The 22445-nt window shown below is 37.2% G+C and overlaps 2 protein-coding genes across 6 annotated transcripts in view; one reads left to right on the plus strand and one right to left on the minus strand.

The window, feature by feature from the left end:
• Window positions 1-4194: 4194 nt before the first annotated feature.
• LOC117205588 (solute carrier family 25 member 44) lies at window positions 4195-6463 on the plus strand. 3 transcript variants are annotated; one of them, XM_033444157.1, is made up of 6 exons: window positions 4195-4456; window positions 4667-4775; window positions 4857-5169; window positions 5230-5534; window positions 5603-5789; window positions 5863-6182. In XM_033444157.1, the coding sequence occupies exons 3-6, from the start codon at window positions 4995-4997 to the stop codon at window positions 6180-6182; spliced, it is 987 nt and encodes a 328-aa protein (XP_033300048.1). In that variant the 5' UTR covers window positions 4195-4456; window positions 4667-4775; window positions 4857-4994. The 3 variants fall into 3 exon arrangements, with proteins under 3 accessions (XP_033300048.1, XP_033300046.1, XP_033300047.1); XM_033444155.1 differs by lacking the exon at window positions 4667-4775 and having other exon boundaries at window positions 4196-4456; window positions 5863-6463; XM_033444156.1 differs by lacking the exon at window positions 4195-4456 and having other exon boundaries at window positions 4537-4775.
• A 1862-nt stretch (window positions 6464-8325) lies between these two features.
• LOC117205587 (dopamine receptor 2) overlaps window positions 8326-22445 on the minus strand; it is an 80626-nt gene continuing 66506 nt past the window's right edge. For 2 of the 3 annotated variants that reach the window (XM_033444152.1, XM_033444153.1), the window contains 2 exons: window positions 20087-20171; window positions 8326-9731 (listed from right to left, as the gene is read on the minus strand). In XM_033444152.1, the coding sequence (XP_033300043.1) occupies window positions 9621-9731; window positions 20087-20171 (196 nt within the window). In that variant the 3' untranslated portion in view covers window positions 8326-9620. Of the gene's footprint in view, window positions 9732-17081; window positions 17378-20086; window positions 20172-22445 lie in introns of all 3 variants that reach the window. The other variant, XR_004487258.1, reaches the window with a different exon arrangement.

A 22445-nucleotide genomic window follows, 5' to 3' on the forward strand; every position in this document is an offset into this window, starting at 1 on the left:
ATTTGGCGGGATAAAGCATCAGTTTAGTGTCGGAAAGCATGGCGTTTGCATGTATCATCCCGTTCGAAGTGCGATATTCACCAGGTAGTAATTCTTCACTTTTTATAAACTACTATCAGGTTTATTTAATTAATATACGTTTATTTAATAATTTGTCGTCAGACAGTACTATATCAAAATGAAGTAGTTTCTTAAATTCGTCTTATTCGTGTTTCGTTGGTTTCCTACTTGACTGTCAAGATCACCAATAGCTAGCATTGTAACCTTTCGCAGAAATATAATTTGAGTTTAGATATTGCTTTATATTAATATGTGGTTGTTTCTTTTGTACAAATCATTCATTAATTGTGAATGATAATTCATAAATTGTCTGTTGAAAATTTTATTTATTTTATTTATAGTGGTCTTGCTCTACTTTCATAATTTTTTCTCTTTTCTCTCATCCCTCTTCTCATTTCCCTTTTCCCTTTCTCTTGCCCTTTACTCCTTGTTCTTGACATTTCTCCTTCCTGACTTTTCCCTGTCATAATATAATTTTTCGATAAAAATATTATTCTATTTCGATCTAAAATTTATCATCCTTAGGCTTTCTATATATTAATTCATTTTTATATATTATATTAAATTTCTAAGTGCAGGTATCTCTATGTTTTAAATTTATACATTTAGTTCGTTGAAATTATGTTAGGCCACAGGTGTTTAATAGAAAGTAAACATGTGCATCTGATCTTTCAGTTTGTTTTTCTTTCGAATATATTATGCTACTGAATTGCTACCGAAAACATCTCTCTCCAGAAATTGGACGTGCTCGTTCTCGATTTACTGACGAGATCCCCTCCCTTCCCATTCCTCGACTTTGAAATTCGTAGGGCAAACTGCGGTGAAGGGCGTCAGTTTAATGTTGAAAATCGGAGTGATTAGATGTGTGTTCATCACTCCGCGACAAGTGTCAATATCCTTCTTACGTAATATTTTCATTCACATTTTCATCGCTTAAATCGACGCTGTTGTTAACTTCGTATAATTAACGTACGTTTTTATTTAATAATTCATTACAATCTAGTATTTAATTATCTTTTTTCTTTGTTTACTTTCTGTTTGTCCCCTTTGTTGATAGATCATATAATAAACTTTCGAGGTAATTTGATCTTTATCATTGTTTTATTTCCATATAATTTATTCGTTTTATTGGATTCTCTGTGATAAGATTGTCATTTTGTCTTTTTTAAATAATTTCTATACATTCTAGAAAGAACGTTAGCATAGATAGGTTTGAACGCGTTCTGCGCATCGAATATTTTTCGTACTGCGCAGCTTTATTTAATGTCGTGAAAAGTACGCCATATTTTGTTATTACAAAGTCACGTACGAAGCATGTCGAATAAGTGTATATATGTATTTCAAATAGTAATGCCGGACATTTAGTTTGGCGGGCAATTTTTATAAATCACTCGTGAAATATTTATAATTACGTAACAGTGTAGTAGGAAATACTTTGTAATGCTCAAAAATATTTGAAATATATTAAATATATATTTTTTGTTATAATCTTAATATAATATCTTTTTATCTGTGGTCAATGAATAATAATTAGTTTTTTATTTTTGAAAAGCAGTATTTTCATGAAGACTCGATAGAAGAAAGGAGAGAAATATGTAAAATAGCCCTAAAGTACCACCGTTATCCCTTAATAAAGTTCTTTCCCAGAAAATTTTTGTGATCACGCGCAATGCGGTCGGAAGAATCAGTGTTTGATGCGGTATGTGTATAATTTTTAATATTTGTTAGAGCATAATGTCTCTCATTAAAGTCAACGGTAATGCTCAGGCGCGAAAATAGAGTCAGCGTGTTCGCCGATTGTTATTTAAACGAACGCGTTGATAGTCTTTTATTTTTCTTTTTTTTTTGTACATTTCTTTTTTTAAATATTCGCTTTCGGTGCTAGAGTCGCAGGTCTCATAAGAAGATAAAGCCTCTCCTGGAGCTCAAGAATGTAAGTACTTTCTTATATTGTACCCTATTTTAATATTCGTATTTTATTTAAACTGTTATTAAACTGAAATAAAATTTTTGCTATTATTAAAATTTAAACTTTAAATAGACTCTTATTTTTCACTATCCTAAACTTTATAAGCAAAAATTACTTTATTTTCGAGAACAAATTATAATATTTCACATGTTTTGTTTCAGGTTTTTCAACTTCCACTTTTTTCAGATTTTCGGGAAGGATGTAGTGGTGCTTCAAAACTAAGCATGTAAGAATTTTTACATATTTTACTATTAAATGATTATTATTTAATTGTGATATTACGTTAACTATTATTAATTAAAAAATAAGATATGATTTTAAATTTTATATTAGAATTACTAGCTTTTATAGAGTTTTATATTTTATTATTTGAAATGCTTTGAACAATAAGCATTGTTTTTTTCAAAACAAATTATTATAATCCATATCTTGTTAAAGGTTTTTCACTCCTTCCTCTTCTTTCTGTTGCCTGGAATGGATGTTGTGGTGCTTTAAAAGCCAAAAATGTAAGTAACCTTGTATTGTATTTCATTTAATTTTATTCCTCTATTATGAATTAGAAAACATGATTTGAACATTTTTAAAAAAGCTTTTATTATTTAAAACTTTCCACATAAGAAACAATGTCTTTGAAAATTAATGGTAATATTCTCTGCTTTGTTTGTTTGTTTCCAAAGATAAGTTAAGTTTTGATAAAGGAATCGCCTGAGGTTATTTATATTAATATTTCATTGAGACTATGTTTATTATTATACATTGAATTTATTACTATTTGTATTATTATTCTAATAATATTATTTATTTATATATATTATATTTTATATAGCTATACTTTATATTTCATATAACTTATACGTTATTTTTTATTTTGCGATTAGAAAGACTCGAGCCTAGATTTAAGTTTCAGCGGGCATTGCGCCCGAAGAAAGAAGGAAGAGGCTATGAGCCGAAGAGGCCCGGCAAACTGCCGTTCAAGAGGGCAACTACCAATACCTCTTCATCCTCTGGGTCATCCAGAGCATGGAAAGTTATTCTCGTTACTACTTTGTCACTATGCTTGCTTTTAGTATTTGTAGTAGTAGTAGTAGCTCTTTTTTTTTGGCTGATGTATATATCGGTCCATCATCACATTGGGCAAATCGCGGTTTCTTTTTATTAGTGTTGCGAGAGATTAATTACGGCTTGAATTAGGGTTACGAAATAATATCGCGGCTTTCTATTAGTATCGCGAGAGACTGATTATGGTTCGAATTAGAGTTGCGAAAAAATTATAATCCTGTTTGTTTTAGTGTTGCGAATTATGACATCACGATAGTCCTTAGCAATCTTTATCATGAATTGTCAGAATTTCTTAGAGAGTAGTATGTACATATTAAAGTCTTTCTTGTTTCCTTTAAAGTTTCTTCCTTTATTCAAAGTTGTATGTAGAAATATTAACATTTCATTAATTTTATAGTATTGCAGTTTGTAGCAACATAATATTTGAAATATCTTTTTTTCATATATGTATACATATTAATTTAATTTTTGATTTAAGAATTAGTGTTGCGATTGTCTATCGCGATTGTTTTAATTGCTTTTATAAGTAGAGTTGCGCTGATGAACGATCGCGTTTTTTGAAGTAGTGTTGCGTCTATATCATGCTCAATTTTTTTCCACTGGACTGTGGAAGCAGATTCCTGTTTTTGGATGGTAGTCTTCCATGTGGCTGCCTGTATATTCTTCGTCATTTTATGGTAAAATTTATTTTTAATTCCAACTATAGCTAATGTAATTTTCTTTAATGAGTTACTAAAGAATTCATTAGGTGCTCTCTTGAGCTTATACGTTTAATCAATGAAGAGCTTTTCTAGTTACTGGTTCCATTGCGTTCGAAGATTGAGTTGAATATAATTTTTCTGTTTGTTGTAGCAAATTCGGGTACGTATCTCAGAAAGTGAGACGCGAAGTCTACATGATATGTAGTACATATATTTGCATAATGTCGAATCTATCTTTTGCTTTAATAAACCTCTATATATGTATTTTAGTCAATGTTGCAATTTAAAGATACCACGAGCGGCATCTCCCGGTGTCTTTTGATCTTGGTACGATAATGTTTCACAAGTTCACTCATGGATTCCGCTACTTGCTATGCGAATATTTTTACACATGCGTAGAATCATGAATCATAAGAAAATTTAGATCAGACTATCAGATTTTCATAAACACTTCTTTATCTCATGCGTTTAACTTTTTACTTAAACCAATGATTATAAGCTACTGATTGGAACTAAAATAGTTCTACGCATTGCATAATATAAGAATGTATTGGGTTAGGATAAATTCATGATACTGTGGAAGATTGTTATTTCTATTGTAATATAGCTATTAATGATGTTATGACCACTGGAAGAGTTCCATTATTATATCAAGTATTGCATCTCTGTAAGTTATAACAGTGTATGACTTTCTAAACCTTCGTCGATTGATAATTTTTATATTTATTTTTGTTGGCAATGACCTTTGAGTTGTGACTATGGTAGTGAAGTTTTTATTCAAATATATTTATAATGTTATTGTTGCATTGTGGTTGTAGTTCATTATAAAATTAACTAGAGACTTTATTTAAATGAATTATCTCTGTTCTCTATATAGTATGACAAATTGGATATATGATAAATAGATGATAGTATATGAAACAGCTCTGACAAATTTGAAGTGCGTTTGTTCTATTACTACCTCGTGTGACAAAGTTTCTTGGAAGGTTATTTCTTTGTAGTGCTAAATAATTTTAAAAGCATAAAGTAGAAAAAATATACTTACATAAACATTTTTCTCTTATCAGTTTTGTAAATGATTTGGGTATTAATTCCCAAAAAATATCAATGAGATATGCAGCATCAAATTAAACAGAGGAACCCACAATCCTTACTGCATAAGTGTTATAATTATAGTGGATTTAATAGTGTCATAAAATTACAAGATGTCTGCAGTAGAAACGCCACATTTCATACGTACCATCGAATGGGAAATGATGGATAAGACCAAATTTTTCCCATTGAGCATGCTCTCATCATTTTCTGTGCGTTGCTGTCTATATCCCTTAACAGTAATTAAAACCCGCTTACAAGTTCAGAAACATAACAACATGTACAATGGTAAATTTTTAAATACAATTTAATTAAAATGATAAAGTATTAAATATCAACATCTTCCAGGAATGCTAGATGCTTGCAGAAAGATTTACAAGGTAGAAGGTATAGGTGGTCTGTATAGAGGATTTTGGATAAGTTCTATACAAACTGTATCTGGTGTATTTTATGTATCTACTTACGAAGGAATGCGTCATATACTTGGACAGAACAATGTTATAGGTAATATAGACTCACGAGTAAAAGCACTAATTGCTGGTGGAGCTGCTAGTTTGGTAGGACAGACAATAGTAGTTCCCTTTGATGTTCTAAGTCAGCACTTAATGGTTCTGGGGATCAATTATAATAAACATGGAAGATATATAGATCAGGTAAATGCGAGGATAAAAATATGAATATTCATTTATTTTATTTTTTATCTTTCACATGTCATTTACAGATGGGTATAAATCCATTGGGTTTAATTCTTGAGCCAGGAAAATCCCGGACTCAAATTTCGACAGATATTATCAGGTTAATTTATCGGAGAGATGGCTATAGAGGTTTTTATAGAGGATATGTTGCATCATTGTGCGCTTATGTTCCCAATAGTGCTCTTTGGTGGGGCTTATATACATCATACCAGGGTAATTGCTTTAAAATGATAGCATGAAAAATAAATTGAATTTAGATAATAACTTTTTTCATTTTTGTCGATAGATGAGCTTATAAAATTGTTCCCAGAGTGGGTCTCTCACTTGTTTATTCAAGCTCTTGCTGGTACATTAGGAGGATTTACCACAACAATTATTACAAATCCTTTAGATATCGTACGGGCAAGGTTACAAGTACAAAGATTAGATAGTATGTTTAATACATTCAAAGTTTTATGGATGGAAGAAAGATTGCAAATGTTCACAAAGGGACTTTCCGCGCGCCTTGTACAGTCTGCTTGTTTTAGTTTTTCAATAATTCTAGGATATGAAACTATTAAAAGATTCAGCATAATCGAAGAGTACAAAGGTTACATTAGATGGTGAATTTATTCTTTAAAACTTGTAATAGTTGTTTTCTTGTCATGCATTTTTCGACAAACTCTGCTGTATTTTAAGCAAAAGCAACTGAGATACGCACCAAAGAGAAAAGAACAAGATCATTAATGATCTTAGCGATTTATAAACTATATTCATAATAGTACATTTTAATGCAATGTAATTGCAATCGTGGTTAATAGGTATGATGAAAACACGACGAAATGTTTATTTTAAATAATAAAAGTAATTATAAATTTTAACGAGAATATAATTACGTGTTAATCGTATTTGCAATATCTTTCCTAGTGTTTATATATCATCCAGAGCTTCCCAACATCTTTAAAAGAATAGGAATGTATTTTGTATTATTTTTTTTTTTCATACATCATACAACGTATGAATTTTGTAGTTTAGTAAGTGTCAGACATATTGTTGTGATAAAATATAAAGAGAGTATGTTTCTATAACATAAAATTAAATATGTGAAATAAATAAATTTGTTAGCTACGTCGAATTGTACGTGTATCCTGTTGTTCATCATTTATTTTATTAATTCATGATAAAGGATAGGTAAAAAGAGAATAATATCTTTCTCATTTCCATTTTATTATAAAGGACAGCATATTGATAGACACATTTTTTTCGAAGGTACTTAAGTGGTCTTGATAATGTGACTCTTGTATATGAACTGATACTTTTCGAGTATGCACGTTATCTATCTCTTAAAAATTAAATATGACGACGATTCATCACATTCTCTATATTATGTGTACAGGCCAGGGAATTCTTAGTCTATACAATATAATGCGTAATGCATACGCATTCACATTCGTTCAATCTCTTCGTTCATGCTTATATGTATGATGATTTGGTAATAGTTTGTGAAATGCAAGTTTTTATAGTGTACTATTAAACGTAGTATCCAGTTTCTGAATAACAAAAGTTGCGTGTACATATAGAAATACTTTGTGAAAACAGTGTTTTCCAACGAAAGTATTACGGATTAATTAAGAATTTGCTATTATTTCATGCATTTTTAACACAGCAAGAATATGTATATGCTTGAATCAATGACGTGAGTTTTACAAGTAGAAAGTTACGAATAGCGTTTGAATTTGACGCTCAAATTTCTAATATATACAAAGCGCCCTCTATTCAAGGCTGTGAAAAACACTTTTAGAGCGGGATTTACGATTTTCTTTTCTGATTATTTGTTCCATCTTTTTCTTTTTTATTAAATTTTCGAGCTTCAACGAACTTACAGTACAGTATGTACAATGACTAGACTTGTTAAGACGCCAACCAATTACGCGCTATTTTCTTCGTGCGAACGAATTTTCTAAAATGAAAGGGATTATGTTAGCAGACGTTCTTATACCGTGATTTTGAAAGTTTATAAATGAAAATAAGTATAATATAAAATGTTGCTTCGAAAACGGAACTTAATGGATTTACAAGAAAACAGCATAATCACTATTGGATGGTACAAGACTAGACTAGTTTTCGTTGGTTTGAAATCCGAGGTAAAACATTTGTTTATTTTAACATTAACACCTTTTTAATCTTTTCTTTCTTCTATTGTATCGTACAATATTCAGATTTTTAGTTTTACATGCAAAGAGTTAATATGTCACAGCTAAAACAAGCAGATGACATAACTTTTCATGAATAGCGAATGTTCGATCTGATTTTCTTCGTAGTTTCTTTTTTTTTCTTTAGTGAGATAGGATTATTGAATTAATATTGAATATATTTTTTACCCGAGAAAACGTTTGTATATATTCCTACCGATACACGCATTGTTACAGTTTCTCATACATTATATACGTTTCACATAAGTTGATGTCACAATGTTCTAATATTTACAATTGCACGATAATCGTTTTATGTACAACAACAAATGCCTATGTTAAGATAATCTTTGTAAAATAAATAATCGCTCTGCAAAAATATCCGCCAGTGAAAGTAGAAGTATCTATCTATCGAATAAAGATTGTCCGATACGATGTATTACGTTGAATAGATTTTATGAATGGAGGAAACGACTTTGGAGTATTTAAATTAACAATATGTATACAGAGCTTAATTCGATCAATTAATCTCCAACCGAATCAAACTATTTATTTTTACTTTTTGAAATTGGCGATCAACGTTTGTGAATTTGAAATCGTGCTTTTTTAAAACATTAACCAGACTATAACTTTGTTATTTTATTCATCGATTAAGTTACATTGGCCTTGGTATCAGTTTAGTTTCGCAGAATCCTGTTCGTCAATTCGAGGAAAATACTTTTCGATTTTGCCAGTCTTGTGTCGGTCGAGGAAACTTTAAATTAACTTTCGTTCAATCTAGACAGTGGTTACCACACCGAATCCATTCGAGTATGTGTATTTAGCGATCAACGTTACTGGAAGAGCGGTACAGTAGGTACGCGCATATTGAATTTTCGCAGGTGAATACAATTTTTTCCGAGGGAACGCTGTTAATTTTTCGCAAGTATTCTATTTTTTTCACGTGTTCCCTTTGTTTTCTCTTTGTTGATCGACAGGCAGCTTCGAGCGGTAATATTCGTTCCTCGTTATTTTAACTTTGTGCATACTTTTCGTTCATACAGTCGCCTGTCAATGCACCGACACGAGAGATCGCCGGTCCCTGGAAATTCAAAGTATATCAATCTCATATTACGTTAAACGTTTCCAAACGTTCAATCGTCAGTCTTCTAAACGCGCAACGCACACAGGAACAAAGTGTATTATCGTGTATTTTCTATCTCGAAATTCGGCTCACGATCTCCAGGGAACGGTAACGGATTTAATTGTATCGAAAGAAAACGGTATACGATTTGCTTGGTGCATTGAGATGGAGGAATCGAGGAATCGAGGAAAGATACGCTAAACTCGCCGTGTAACCAACAGCGCATCGCCGCTGCTCGATTTACGATTCCGTGTACGGAGGTTCGTTAAAAGGCTACAAAGTATCGAAGGTATCCGAACGTAAAAACGGTAACGAGCCATCTGACTCGATATACGGTACTGTCCTTCCCCGCAATTCAATTTTCACCAGATCTTTCGCCGGAGGTACAAAACGCGAGATTACTGTTGCTTTTTCTATACAGGAAATTGTTGCGGGTCGCGCGTCACGCTTCTTCGTGGTCCACATTTCGTCACCGATGAAGCTCGACGATAAGGAGGAACGGAAACACGTCGCTTATCCTTATATCCTTATCCACGACGAGATCCACGGTTTGTTCTGTCGGAAGCACACACGGGGGCCGGTGAACGGTCGTTTTGGTTTTCCTCGTCTCTTGGCTCGATTCTACTTTTGAAACGAGTACTTCCGAGACAAAATGATGAAAAAATCTATCCATAAGCGAACCTACAATCACGTGTCCCGGAAACGGATGGCGCGTTCTCGTCGAGGCCCAGACCGGGCCCCCGTGTGTCGTCACATCCCGCCGCTGGGTAGTATAGTTCCAGCACCACCATCGCTGCTTTGACTAACGCTACTGTAGCTGACGCGGCTCGCCTCGCCGCTGGTATTCGCTCCGGAAACGTACTGTAATCAGAACAATTATATTCTCAAAAAATATATGTCGTTGCTGAGAGATACGTTCACCGTGTGCTCGGTGCGCGTATGTACAATTGAGAGGTAGAATTGGATCGTGATCGAGTTAGCCTTAATCCGGTGTTAGATTAGAAAAGGTGCCGTATTTTCTCTGCCCTCTAAAGCCTGGGAAATATCCACTTCCTCTCCCTTTAAATCCGATCTTTACATTACGCTAGCCCGTAAAGTATGTTTGTAGTGGTTGAGAGTACCTACGAGACTTACATAGAAATCATGGAGAATATTGTTTATACCACACAGAGCTTGTAAATTAGCTGGTTTAGGAAAGGAGGATGTAGGTCAATCGGTTTCGGATGCGCGTTTCCGTCGCTTGGATGTTTCAGTTGGAGGAAACAGGGGAAAATGGACTCTAGAAGAGAGTAAAAAATGAAATCGAACAATGGCGCAACGAATGTGCCGGTTAATGCTTCTCGTGCATTAGGACGAATTATCTTGCATCGTTCGTGTAACTCGCGAACGCTATTGATGCATACAAGCCCGCATTGCCTGCTTTCCGTAATCCGTTGTGTTTGTTTTATCGGCCAGTTATACGCTCTATCTCTTCATCGGTTTTTATATATGCTCCGTATCATAGATGGCCTTTCCTTTACGTTGGAATTAGAAAAGTGTTGGTTTCCTATGCTGGAAAAAGGGCAGATCGAATTTTCTTCTCGTTGTTTGCTGAAAAGAGCGTTGAGAACAACTTTATCCGGTATTTTTATGAAACTCGAACTTCCACCTTTCTCAGCTTTTACGCATCGATCGTTTTCCTCTTCACTTTTCCTCTTGGAATGCATCCAATTCTCGTAAGAACGAAACGTTATCTACAGAACGTATTTATCACTGCCAAGTTTCTCTTTGATATTCGAAAAGAATCGTTCTTCTTAAAACAGATTATTCTTTTGTCGCTCGATGCTTCAGGACAGAGTTCTGTTTTAATCTCGAAGAGAAACTCGCGATCGTCGTCGAATCGATAGATTTCCACGGAGGATGTAGCAGCCTTCGTTTCTTTTTTAAAGGTCACAACGGATCAACGGAGAAAGGTTTCCGGTTCACGCTCACGCTCAATGTAGTCGCGCCTTTGCGTCGAATCCGGAGAGGAGAGAGTCCGGATGAATCGCGAATAGGCGGTTCGATAGAGCAGCACATGACAATGAAACGATTTTCGATGGCTCTGGTGCCCATAAACCAAATAACTCAATACCCGAGCCGAAGCGGTGGGCCATGGAAAAATTGTCACCGCAAATACCGTATCGACTAGCAGGCAGATTTCGCGGATGAAACATTGCGCTGAATTTACCGCTGGTTTTGTCCCAATAGGGGTGTCTTTAAGTGAATTAATCGCTCAATTTTCCACAAATTCAGTTAGCTTTTACGCCTCGCTTATATACACTGTTGTTCATGGGTATTAAACTCTTGGCTAAATTCATGGCTGTGTAATAAATTCGTCGCCACTCGATATTTCCTTTTGACGATACAAAAATGTTGCATGCGCTAGTTGCAATGAACAACATAGGACAGATATAATGAATTGTTTGTAATTGCGTCATTTAGTAAGAACAATGAAAAACGAACGTTATGAGTGTTTGCTGCTATAAAACAGATTTTATTCATGACACAGCAGAAATATCGGATTTACCAAATGTATTTCAGATTATTGGAACATTTGTTGTATTAATAATATCGGAATATATTCATTATTCCAATATTTGTAGGACGTTTTCACGACTAGTCATTGCATAATGTAAAAAATGTAAAAATACACATATTGGCATCTTTTGATAGAAGAACAAAAGTTTTGGAGTAATTCAACAAGTGAGTTATTTAACCTGCTTGTAAATAAATAAAAAAAATTCCTTTTTTCAGTCTAAATTTAACACATTTGATCATCCCAGTTATAACAGGGACTAAGAATTTGACAGCGAAAAAAGAAACGTTCTTCTCTCGTAGAATTGAAAATATAATAAAAAAATCAACTTTTTGATTGAATTATACCTGATGTACAAATACTCAAAACGTTCATACTTGTCTTTAAGTCCAATTTGTTATCCGCTTGAGTTTATTGTATGAAAAACACGATAAGTCACGTTTTCTATTGACTTTCCTTTTTCTACTATTTATAAAGCGAGTTTTAAAATCCATTATGCTCTCAATCAATCATACGTTATCAAAATTGTCTTTCCTGGGTTTAGAGGTAACCATATATTTTTCCGTCCTCTTCAAAAATGTCAACCATCAAAATCTTAATCAAAATCAACAAAGATGTACATATTATGTTTTCATCCTGTTATCTTCACATGTAATATCGTGTTCTCTAGTTATAGTGCCTTGATCTTGAAGATTTTGAGGGAAATTTGTATGAATTTATAAATCTTGAGAAAAATTTGTGTGAATTTGAAGATCTTGAGGAAGATTTATAAGAATTTGAAGATCCCCATGACTTGTTAGTAGTTTCTTTGAGGTGCACTCATTTTACTCATTTTACGAGGTGCACTGTTGCCTTTAGATTCTGTTTCTTGAGAACAGTCGAGCTGGCAGTTGTCTACCGAAGAGAGGATAATTGGAATCTCAGCGCGACACAAGAAATTCATCTTCGCAATGATGTTTCATTCGTTTGATCTCGAGGGGTGACTAGCGTGTCAACGCAAAAGTTTCCTCGTTTATCTTATCAAACCTTGAAATCTCCGGAGGATTGACCGGATCGGTTTCCTGTTTCTTCTCAGCTTTTTCTCTGGGTTTTATAGTTCCGTCTTTCATCCCCTGGCGGTTTAACGAAACTAAAAGTATCTAGGTCAACTTCCACCCAGATCTGGTTACAATCGGTCGCGGGATCGTTTCTGTGTTTTTTTTTTCGCGATACTTTCCTCTGCTAACGTATTTTATCGGTATAACTAGTAGTAAAGCTCGACTTTTTTGTGCGTCTTTTTACGTTGGTCACGATCGATCGCGTTACTGAACTTGAGGAAGGCGTATGGACGGCAATCGGTTTATTAAATCGTTTAGTCAACGAATATCGAATCTCAGGGTTTGTTGTGATTGTTCTTTCATTTTGAAGGGATAGTAACACGGAAAAAAAGGAGAAAAATTTACAAATATGAACACGAGTGGGAATGTATAAAAAAAAGCTTTTTCAAATGGTGTGCTAACGGTGTTACATGTTCCTGTCCATTTCCCTTTCGCGTACACGAATAGAAATCGAGATTTCGCGTGATTGAATTTATAGTCGAAAGCGAGAGGGAGACAATCAAAAACCTGGCCTGTAGGTGTTAAATCGTACAAAATGCAACGTCACGAATTTTCGCCGCCTCTCGACGGTTCATTTTCGTGATTACAATGCCGCGTCGAATCTCGACCGAGCCAAGTTGTCGTCGTTGACTTCGTGCTTATTTCCGGACAATGCAATTCGATTAAAAGCGCGTTTCGTGCCTACATCAGCTCGCGAGGAGCTCTCCGAGTTCTATCTCGTCATTGTACATATCTTGTCTTTATTTCTCTATCGTGTCGGTCTCAGGGAAATTAGTTAATTAACGGCAGACGGATCGATGATTCAAGCACGAGAACGTCGAAGCACGAAACGTTTGACCAAGAGTTTTCGAAAAAGTATGCAAGTCGATATTTAAACCGGTACAATAAAGGAATTTAATTAAAGTCAAACGTCCTGGCCTCGATAATTCTACTCGTATTCCGACGCCCGTTACGACACGCGTTACGGGAAAAATTCATCGTGAATAATGGGGAAACGTAATTAAAATGCGGCAAACATGTGTTTTAATTAGCCAATCGAAGCAACATGACCGAAATATGATTCGTCGAGGTTCAATCGATGGGAAAAGGAGAGGGACAAATACATCGATGTCGAAGAATTTCGTGACACGTTAATTAGAGTAGCAGTGGTAGTTGGAGTAGTTACGAGTAGCCAGGCTAGGCCCGTCTAATTCTGAACGAGAGATTTAAACTTTTCTCGATTTTCTATTTCTATTGAGTTCGCGTGAAATGATTTCAAGTCGTGGTTTCCTAGTCATCGTTGAATTTATATTACGATAGACATTTACACTTTGACTAATATACAGTACAACTGACTAATTTTCAAATTAATTTCAAAGATCAATATAATCGCGACACTCATGCCACATCACAGTGATAATGTAATTTTACATTTCCTATAACACGATATGGACATAAGAGATTCCTAGGACAAAGTGTTCAAATACTAATGTTACTATATACAATATACATATTTATATGTATAAGCGTAACCGGACATACGCGCGAGCGATTTACAATCGTGAATTCCGCTAGAAATATGTATATATATTTATATTGTATCACAGCGTAGACACCGTGACTGACCAACGTTCAACACGATAAACCTCCTTTTGGCTATTGGAATAAATCACCCCTTTTCTACCTGAAAATCGAGCAAAGCGTTATTCTATTTTTCGTTTCCGTTAAATTGCCATGTTCTGTGTCGCAAGTTCCTTCGAGCGAACTTTGCTGGCCGACGGCGATAATCCCAGTAGCGACGCCTCGTTTCCTTTTTTTCTCTCCGGGATGGCAATAAAAATCGCGAGAGGAAAGATATCGACGCGAAAATACGACAGGCCGTAAAGTCGACGTTGAACAAGATGTCCAGGGCAATCGGGCGTCGAGCGATTGATGAGGATCCGTAGATCGCCTCGGTGATTTATTATTCTTTTTCTAAATTGTTATTTGGAAAATGGCGATCTCGAGGGTTATGGAGTGGGCCGGCAAGGGATGGACAGCTCCGCCCGTTTCCGACATTTATATCTCTTCCGGCGACAGACACCGCTCGTAATTCATGTCCCCTTGCTTTTCGGGACTTTCATGCCGACATTCGCAGTTCGTACCGTTATACATTCCTTGAACCCTCGTTCATGAGAAACGGCACAGCCGTGTCACGTTTGCCTGACATATTGTAAAGTTTCCCAGGGAATTGAGCTAATTCACTGACCCGAGATGCGCCAATCTCGCGGTTAAACCGAACTAGATGGCTATCGGTTTCGATGTTTTCGGAAACTAGTCAGCAGGATTAACTCGTTCGTTTAGATCGTGTTCCTCTCTGAAAGTAGTTTAACCTCTTCAGCACGTCGCTTACTTCGTCACGTACTGTCACTTACTATCGACGGTAATCGTAATGCGTATTTCAAGTGATTGGAGTAATGATAATTATTTAAATTGAGATATTGCGCAAGAAGCGATAAACTAATGGAGACAAAGCTGGAAAGACGACTAGGGTACTCACTGGTCTCTATTGCTTATCGTCGCGCGTTGCTGTACATATTGTTTTATTCGTACACGTGATATTTTCGGCCAATAATCATGATTATCTTTGCGATTGTGTCGAATCTACCGGAAATAACCAATCAGATCCGCATTTCTTTGACTAGTCATCTTTTTAGCTCTCTCTTTCTCTCTCTCTCTCTCTCTCTCTCTCTCTCTCTATTACGTTTATAACGAAGTGCTCAGGGCGATTAAAGAGGACGTAAAACAGTCGAGAGATGTTAGAAAGCTGTTGTGTTTATGTATGTTTTTGGTGATTATTGATTCTAATACAATAGAAAGAAGTGAAACTCGACTTGCGACTTTTGTTCTCAGCAGCTAATACAGGGTCAACCTGCAGCTGTAAGTTTCCCAACTGGAAAGTTGGACGAGTCGCAGGAACACGCGGTGCCGCGTTTCGTCGACGTTTTATGGAGGTATGTAAAATCTCGAGAGAGAGAATGGGTGTATGCAAGCTGGTGCTGCGCGTCTAACGAAATAAGATAAGGGCGAATTTCACAAGGGTGGCTTGAAGCTCCGGGAACGTTCGCTCGCAAAATGAAGTAGCGCAGATGAATCGTAAACGCGATCGTGATTGCACCCAGAAAACAGGATTAATGCGGCGAATAGATGCGTTCGAGTTTCAAAGTGGTTTGCAAGTGTAATGTATTGGCTCAGCTTGAAGGAACTGATCGTTTTCATTATAGTAGCTGGCGCGTGGTAAAATTCATCAAAAAATATAAAAACGATTTTTTAAAATATTCCGTACGCTTCTTATTCAGATCGAGGATACCATCGATCGTGCAGGCTGTTGCAGTTTTATCGTTTATTTATACATATTTTCATTTGCTTTCCTGGCTTATTTTGTTTATATTCTATTACGTTTATTTATATATTTTCGTTGAATGAAGGTTTCAGCATATATCCGTTGAGTTTTCGTCGGTGAATTACTAAAATCACTGGATTTATTCGAAAATGGCAATTCTAATTCTTGTTAATGCTATTTATTTCTCGGTGTAGTATGATACGAGCATTTCATTTGATCCGATTACACGCTGTAACGCAATTGCACGTTAATCGAACATGTGCGCCGCATCCAGCTCGGAATTTTCTTTTCGATCCATCATGGAAAAAACGTTCGATCCTACGGCAAATTCCAAGCCAGGAGGAGACGGTCCTTACTCTATTACTTCGGGCAGATCGATTACATTACATCGTGCGGGTAATTTAATTTAGCTGCATTGATAAATGAACGGCTGCGATCGCGAGACTTGAAGCGAATTAGGTGATTGATTTCGAATTGTTACGCGTTGTCTGCCAGCGAACAGTAATACGCTTGCTGCAAATTGGATGATAAATTAAATGAATCGCGTCATGCGCGAAGGGTGCGCCAATCCTTTCAGAGGGTCGCATTAATTGTCGGCCATTTGGACTTTCTTTCGTCCGCGGCCAAGCATGTTCCGCGCATAGAAAATTTATGTACGCGTATTTTCGTGGCAGAGAAGTTGCGCGACATTCGTTGCATCGATTGCAGGAACGCCGCTTCATCATTGTTCACTAGCCAGATGTTATTCCCTTGCGAGCAATGTGATATTTCTCCTATTTTCTTTCCGCATCTTTTTTTTTGCGTTTTTATTTTTTCATCATATCACAATTTCCGCTCGAAGCACAAAAACTCTAAATAATGTCCCTGTAATTTTTATCAATGTCCTCGTGCCAGTTGCGCTTTTCGACTCTCTCGCCAAAAATTGTTCAAATGTATGGCATGAATCTTCCGAGGAAAAGGGGTAAAACTTTGTGAGATGTCTTTCTACTCGGGATAATCGTAATCAGGGGTGCACAGATGTCTCGAAACGTACATAGATTGGAGGTGCTACGTGTACCTAAGCATACCAAACACGTGCACTGTCGTCGCATACGGTGCTACTGGTGCAAGTGCTCGTATACGTGTAGCAGATGTGATGTATGTGTGTGTGTGCGTGCGTGTCAGTGATCGATAAATCCATTCACTAATCAACATACCGAGACTATGTTATATGGGATGGTGACAGAGTCCTTCGTCGATAATCTCTGTACCAAGTGTCTCCGGGCGATTACTGGGTTAGGATTTGTCTCAGGGAGGACGATGCTTCGATGGTAACGAATGGAAGGACAAGGAGGAAGCTAGAAAGGTTTCGAGGAGGTGTCCAACAATTGACGACAATCCACACCGCGGCGATATCCCATCGTTAAATGTAGGTTTGCTCGCACGAACTCTCTCGGCTGCTTCGCACGTGGTGGAGCGAATAAGCGGAGTAGTACCTTCCCGATGCGAATCTCTGAAAAAACATTAATACACTCGACTCCGTGTCCATCCGTACCCTTTCATCTTGCAGCCTTCTCCTTGCCTCAGTAGCATACTCGTTCTGCGCTATACATTGAACAGGATTAATCGATCAGAGTCGACGAAGTTATAGTCGATCTAAAATCCTAGGCTGTTGTAACTCAATATGCGCAGACCCTTTGTTTCGAATAAACGGTGCATATTTACGTAGGAGAGAGGCACGATTAATAGGTTTTCTGTGAATTCGAGATTCGTCTAACGCGATATAAAGGTAAACGATGTAGATAAAGTTTTCACGAACGGCTTTCGAGGAAACCACTAGTCAGGAAACGGGTGTACACGAAGTAACTAGTAAAGGAATTATATCAGGAATAGAACATTGTTGCGTATACCTAATCGAAGTGGCTTCGAAGCTTGGAAGTTTTCGACCTGATATCACGACTTGAACTCGCGCAAACTACATATTTGTTCAACCGTACCAGCGGAAGCGCCACACGAAATGCGGCATGATATTATATGGAAATCGAACGCAAACAGTAAATTTAACTGGTGAAAATTACGTTTACGTGTCACGTGAACGAGCATCGGCATTTTTCCTTTCCTTTCTGCGCCGTCTGACTACTTGCAACTTTTTCCACTTAATAAACAAGAAAAGTTCCGCCCGCAGACTGTGAACACGATGCGTCGTGGGGATGGATGAAGTTTCGTGAAGTAAAGAGAACCAATATGTTTCGACGATAGTATCGAACAACTTCATCTTTTTCATCTTGTATTCGCATTTTTTCCTACGCATCGGACTCGGCCAGCGAGCCTTCCATATTTCCCTTGACAGTTCGAAACGCATTTATATTCGGTGTTGATAGATACGTTTACAGAGATATTCACTTGAATTCCGTTTCAAAAGCGAGGCCTGTCGTTCATATGGAAAATCCACGAAATAGCTCGCATGATTTTAGGAAAGAAGAGGTGGCTTCAGCTAGTTCATTCAATAAGTTCGTGCTTCGATAAGTTCATGCTATGATAATTCTTATGAATACAGAACGATGAACGATCAAGATGACCAATCCAAAGACTAGTGAATAAGCATTTCAAAGATTAAGTGAACTGTATGAAGATTGCGAGTTAGAAACGCGATGAGCCTCGTTTTTCGTTTTTTATAGAAAGCTAACGTTGAAATTCGATAACGTTGCCAATCAATTCCACGTTAAAATTATTTTCACATTTGATTTTGGAATTAAATACGTGTTACGTCACCTTAATATATTTGCAGTATATTACTAAAGTATTATTATATACGTAGATTTAATATTAATTAAGTTGAACTAATAACAGTTAAATGTAAGATTGTTTGCTTCTTACAAAACATTGTGAATTTGTTATCTATTTCCAAAGGATTTATAACCGTTAATAAACGAATAAATAAATAATATTAAAATGAGAATGGTATCAAATTTAGAAGTTTTTAGGTAATGAAGACATGAAAAGCGCGTACTTACTGAACGATCTAATACAAAAAGAACCGTTTATTCAAAGCAGAACGTAGACGTTCTTAAACTTGTTGGTAGGTTAAGCCGACGGCGTTATCAGAGAAGACTTCAGAGGAATCTTCTCGAGATGAAAACTTTAGTAATCGAAATAATAAATTTCTTCCTCTTGGCGAGCTTTCAAAACCGCGTTATGCGATTATATAACTCGATACAGCCCTTTACCGCATTCCCTTGACCGCTTTATACTTGGCTTGAAACCATTCTCTCGCCTTGGCGTTGCTTATTGTCCTAATAAATCCTGCGAATTGGTTTGCAACACAGTCTCGAAGGGTTCGACATTTGTCTTCGCCTGTTGCTCCCTCGAGCCTGAACGTGCCGGGAAAATGGTACAAAAGCAAGCCTAATTTCTTCTGGAACTCGAAGCAAACTTACAGAGGTTGTTTCCATCTTTGGAAAAATCACGGTCTCCGTGCCTTCACGGAGATGAATGATTCATCACGATATGCTGTGATATCGTGACATAGTTTAGAAGGTCTGAAATTAAGCATTCATAGAAAATTCATTGATATCGATCAGCGAGAAGGAAGCTCGTATTACTCGACGATCTCTATCTTCGAAGTTAGTCCACCTAGCTTAATGGATCGCGCAGATGAGAGAGCTGGATGTTTTTGTCATGGTTCCGGAATAGCAGATGGAATGATAACGAGATTTTGCTCGTGGAAAGGACAGACTATCTTAGTCGAGCGTTATGTATCGACTTTGAGAAGAAATCTAATCGTTCCGACATTCTGTAGCTTCGTACAAATTACAGGTGAAGACAACAGAGCGAATGGCTATCTAGATTGTATGTACAAAATGTTTGCAGACCTGGTGGAACTTTGAACGATGTTCTTCTTAATAAGTGAGAGAGTAATCGTGGCCATGTAATAGCTGGCTTTGAAATAACTGACTTCCTCTTTTTCTGCTCATGTCAAGAGGGAGGGCGCTTTCGCTGAGTCGAATACGAATACAACTGACCGGTCATTGCATTTTCCGAGATAAAACCGAGGAACGTGACTCGGTGGCAATTTATGGTATCCTCCAACAGGGTTGTTTTCCGTAGATGGGGGTTTCGGGCCGGTAGAAAACGGGAACAACGAACTGGCCGAACGGGCACATATTTTGTACGCGCAAATCGTACACAATTTGTACGAGAGGTATGAATATTTCATACTCACTTGACTTGGTTTACATCTGAATGCCGGCTGATATCGCCGCCTTACTCGCCCCGGGCAGCAAGCACACAGGATCCTCACGAATGCTCTGCAAAAGAAAAGAAGTGCGTGGCTGAGTCAGATAATCATTATTTCGAACGTTACAGTTTTGTCTTCCTCATTTTTAATCCACCGTGATATCCTTTATAAGTATTTAAATACTTCGAAATTTCTGGAAAGAAGGATAGTGTACAAGATGTTTTCTTTATCTCGCTATGCTGGATTATCTCGTGCGGCATTGAATTTATCAAAAAGCTGTTTTCTTGAAAAGTTGTTTGGCGTAAAGAGGGGCATCATATGGTGCAAATTGTTTTTTTACAAGTCGAGTGATGGCGTGGAAATTTCAAAGTCGAATCACTTTTCGAATAGTACCACATGTGTTTGATTTCGATTTCAAACTTCGATATAGAACAGCCTCGGAGAAGATAGACTAGAAAACATTAGATTATCTTGAAATGTAATGGCCGAGAAGTTCAAAGTAGGCATCCTCGTTGATCCAAGGAAATACACGTCCAATAATACGACCTCGAAAGTTGATCACGTCATGGTGCGCGTTTTTAACGTTATGATTGCATGACTGAAATGTTGTTTCGAATATCGCTGGCGCGCTGCAAGTATTTGCATAGGCTCTATTGCATCGTGGATGCGACATGCGACTGCTACGCAAACAGAGGAATTTCATTTTCGACTGGGAAAATAGTCTTGCTCCAGGGACCGGTCCTCCGACTCGTTACATCTACATCGACGGGAGATAAATTTTGTTTCGTGGACAAAATGAGTCTTCACCATGTATGTTGATCAAAGTTCGTTATCGTTTCACGGTGTATTGTGTAATAAGTTCACGGTCGCTTTGGCGATTGGTATCTGACAGAGAACATGGAGTCCTTGATTATCTTGCTTGCTCACGAGTGAACCACTCACAAAGAGCAGTACAGCCTTTGTCCTCGTGGAAACTTCACAGGAATGTCGCTCTCTCGGTCGTGCCTTCGCCGTTTTACCGTGCTTCTCTTCGTTTTTACTTTCTTACATCTCACGTGGCCCATCGTCGTACCTCAAACCTATTCCGACGTGTACGAAAAGAAAAATAAACCAGGTCATCGAAGATTGATCATCGAAAGTCTGTTAGACGAGGAGAATCAACGAGAAGAATTTTTAACGTCGATACCTTGCATCAACAGTTTCTTGGAAAAGTACGTACACAGACCAGATAGAATCTCTTTCGTAGCAATAGATAACGAAGAAAGTATCCAGAACATAGTTCAGTCGTTCGTGAGAAGTCTTTACAATTATTCCGCATTCTTCAAACACACTGTAGACCTGGACTTCGAGACACACGAATCCGCCTTGAGCACGATCGTCCTGATGCAGAACGCTAACAGTCTCGAGGACAATCATTACATACTCGAACCTTGCGATCGCGCTTGTCCTTTTATTACGATATTAATAAGCTCGTTTCAAGACGAAGAAAGCTTCCTCGAGCACGCTGACGTTGTAATGCAATCGATGTGGTCCCGAAGAATCGCTACTGTCGTCATCCTAGCAAAAGTTGGTGATTCTGTCCTCGCTGCTGGTAGCCTCACTTTTCAACCCGGTAAAATATGCACCGTATCTCCTCCAGTTATCTTGGACAGATGTGAAGGAAATTCTTGGAGTAAATTGAAACACATCAGTGCGCCGAAGACGAACGGTTGTGTTTTGAAGGTAGCCTACTTCGAACAGTCTCCATATGTGATAGTTGGAAATGATTCAAAGCGTTTATCGGGGTTCGAGGGAGCATTGACAGAGGAAGCGTTAAGAGGCCAGGAAATCGAGCGAGAAAAAGTCGTGTGGAACGATAATACCAGCTATGCGGAACAGGTGCAAATGTACATCTATAACGATATTAACGCCGACTTCGTTATTGGACGTATTCTACAGCAGTCTTACGAGGATATAGATTACTCGAGCTCGTATGACACGTCGAAAGTGGTGTGGCTAGTCCCAAAGGTTCCTAACGTGTCACTGAAAGGACTGGTTCAGCCATTTCAGCAGTACGTCTGGGCAGCAGTAGGAGGATCTATACTATTGGGTTGCGTCGTCAAAATCTTCTTATTTCGTGATCTCTCCTTTTTAGATATATTTGCTCTGATAATTGGAGTCTCCACTGCGCGTCAGCCCACCAGACTTTCAACTAAAATTCACTTCCTCGCGTGGTGCATCTTCGGTTTATTTCTCACGCAACTTTACGTGGATTCTTTGGCCGATCAACTGATCAATATGTCCGACCTGAAGCTCGAAACGATGAAAGAGCTGATCTCATCGTCGTTTCAAATCGGCGGGACAG

This window comes from Bombus bifarius, unplaced genomic scaffold (genome assembly GCF_011952205.1).
Source record: "Bombus bifarius isolate JDL3187 unplaced genomic scaffold, Bbif_JDL3187 scf7180000007992, whole genome shotgun sequence".
Lineage (NCBI taxonomy): Eukaryota > Metazoa > Arthropoda > Insecta > Hymenoptera > Apidae > Bombus > Bombus bifarius.

Bases quoted from the DNA above. Each gene is read 5' to 3' on its own strand.
- LOC117205588 (XM_033444157.1), top strand. From the start codon at position 4,995: ATGTCTGCAGTAGAAACGCCACATTTCATACGTACCATCGAATGGGAA. The intron at 5,535-5,602 runs GTAAATGCGAGG...TGTCATTTACAG, and splicing joins ATGGAAGATATATAGATCAG to ATGGGTATAAATCCATTGGG. The intron at 5,790-5,862 runs GTAATTGCTTTA...TTTTGTCGATAG, and splicing joins CTTATATACATCATACCAGG to ATGAGCTTATAAAATTGTTC.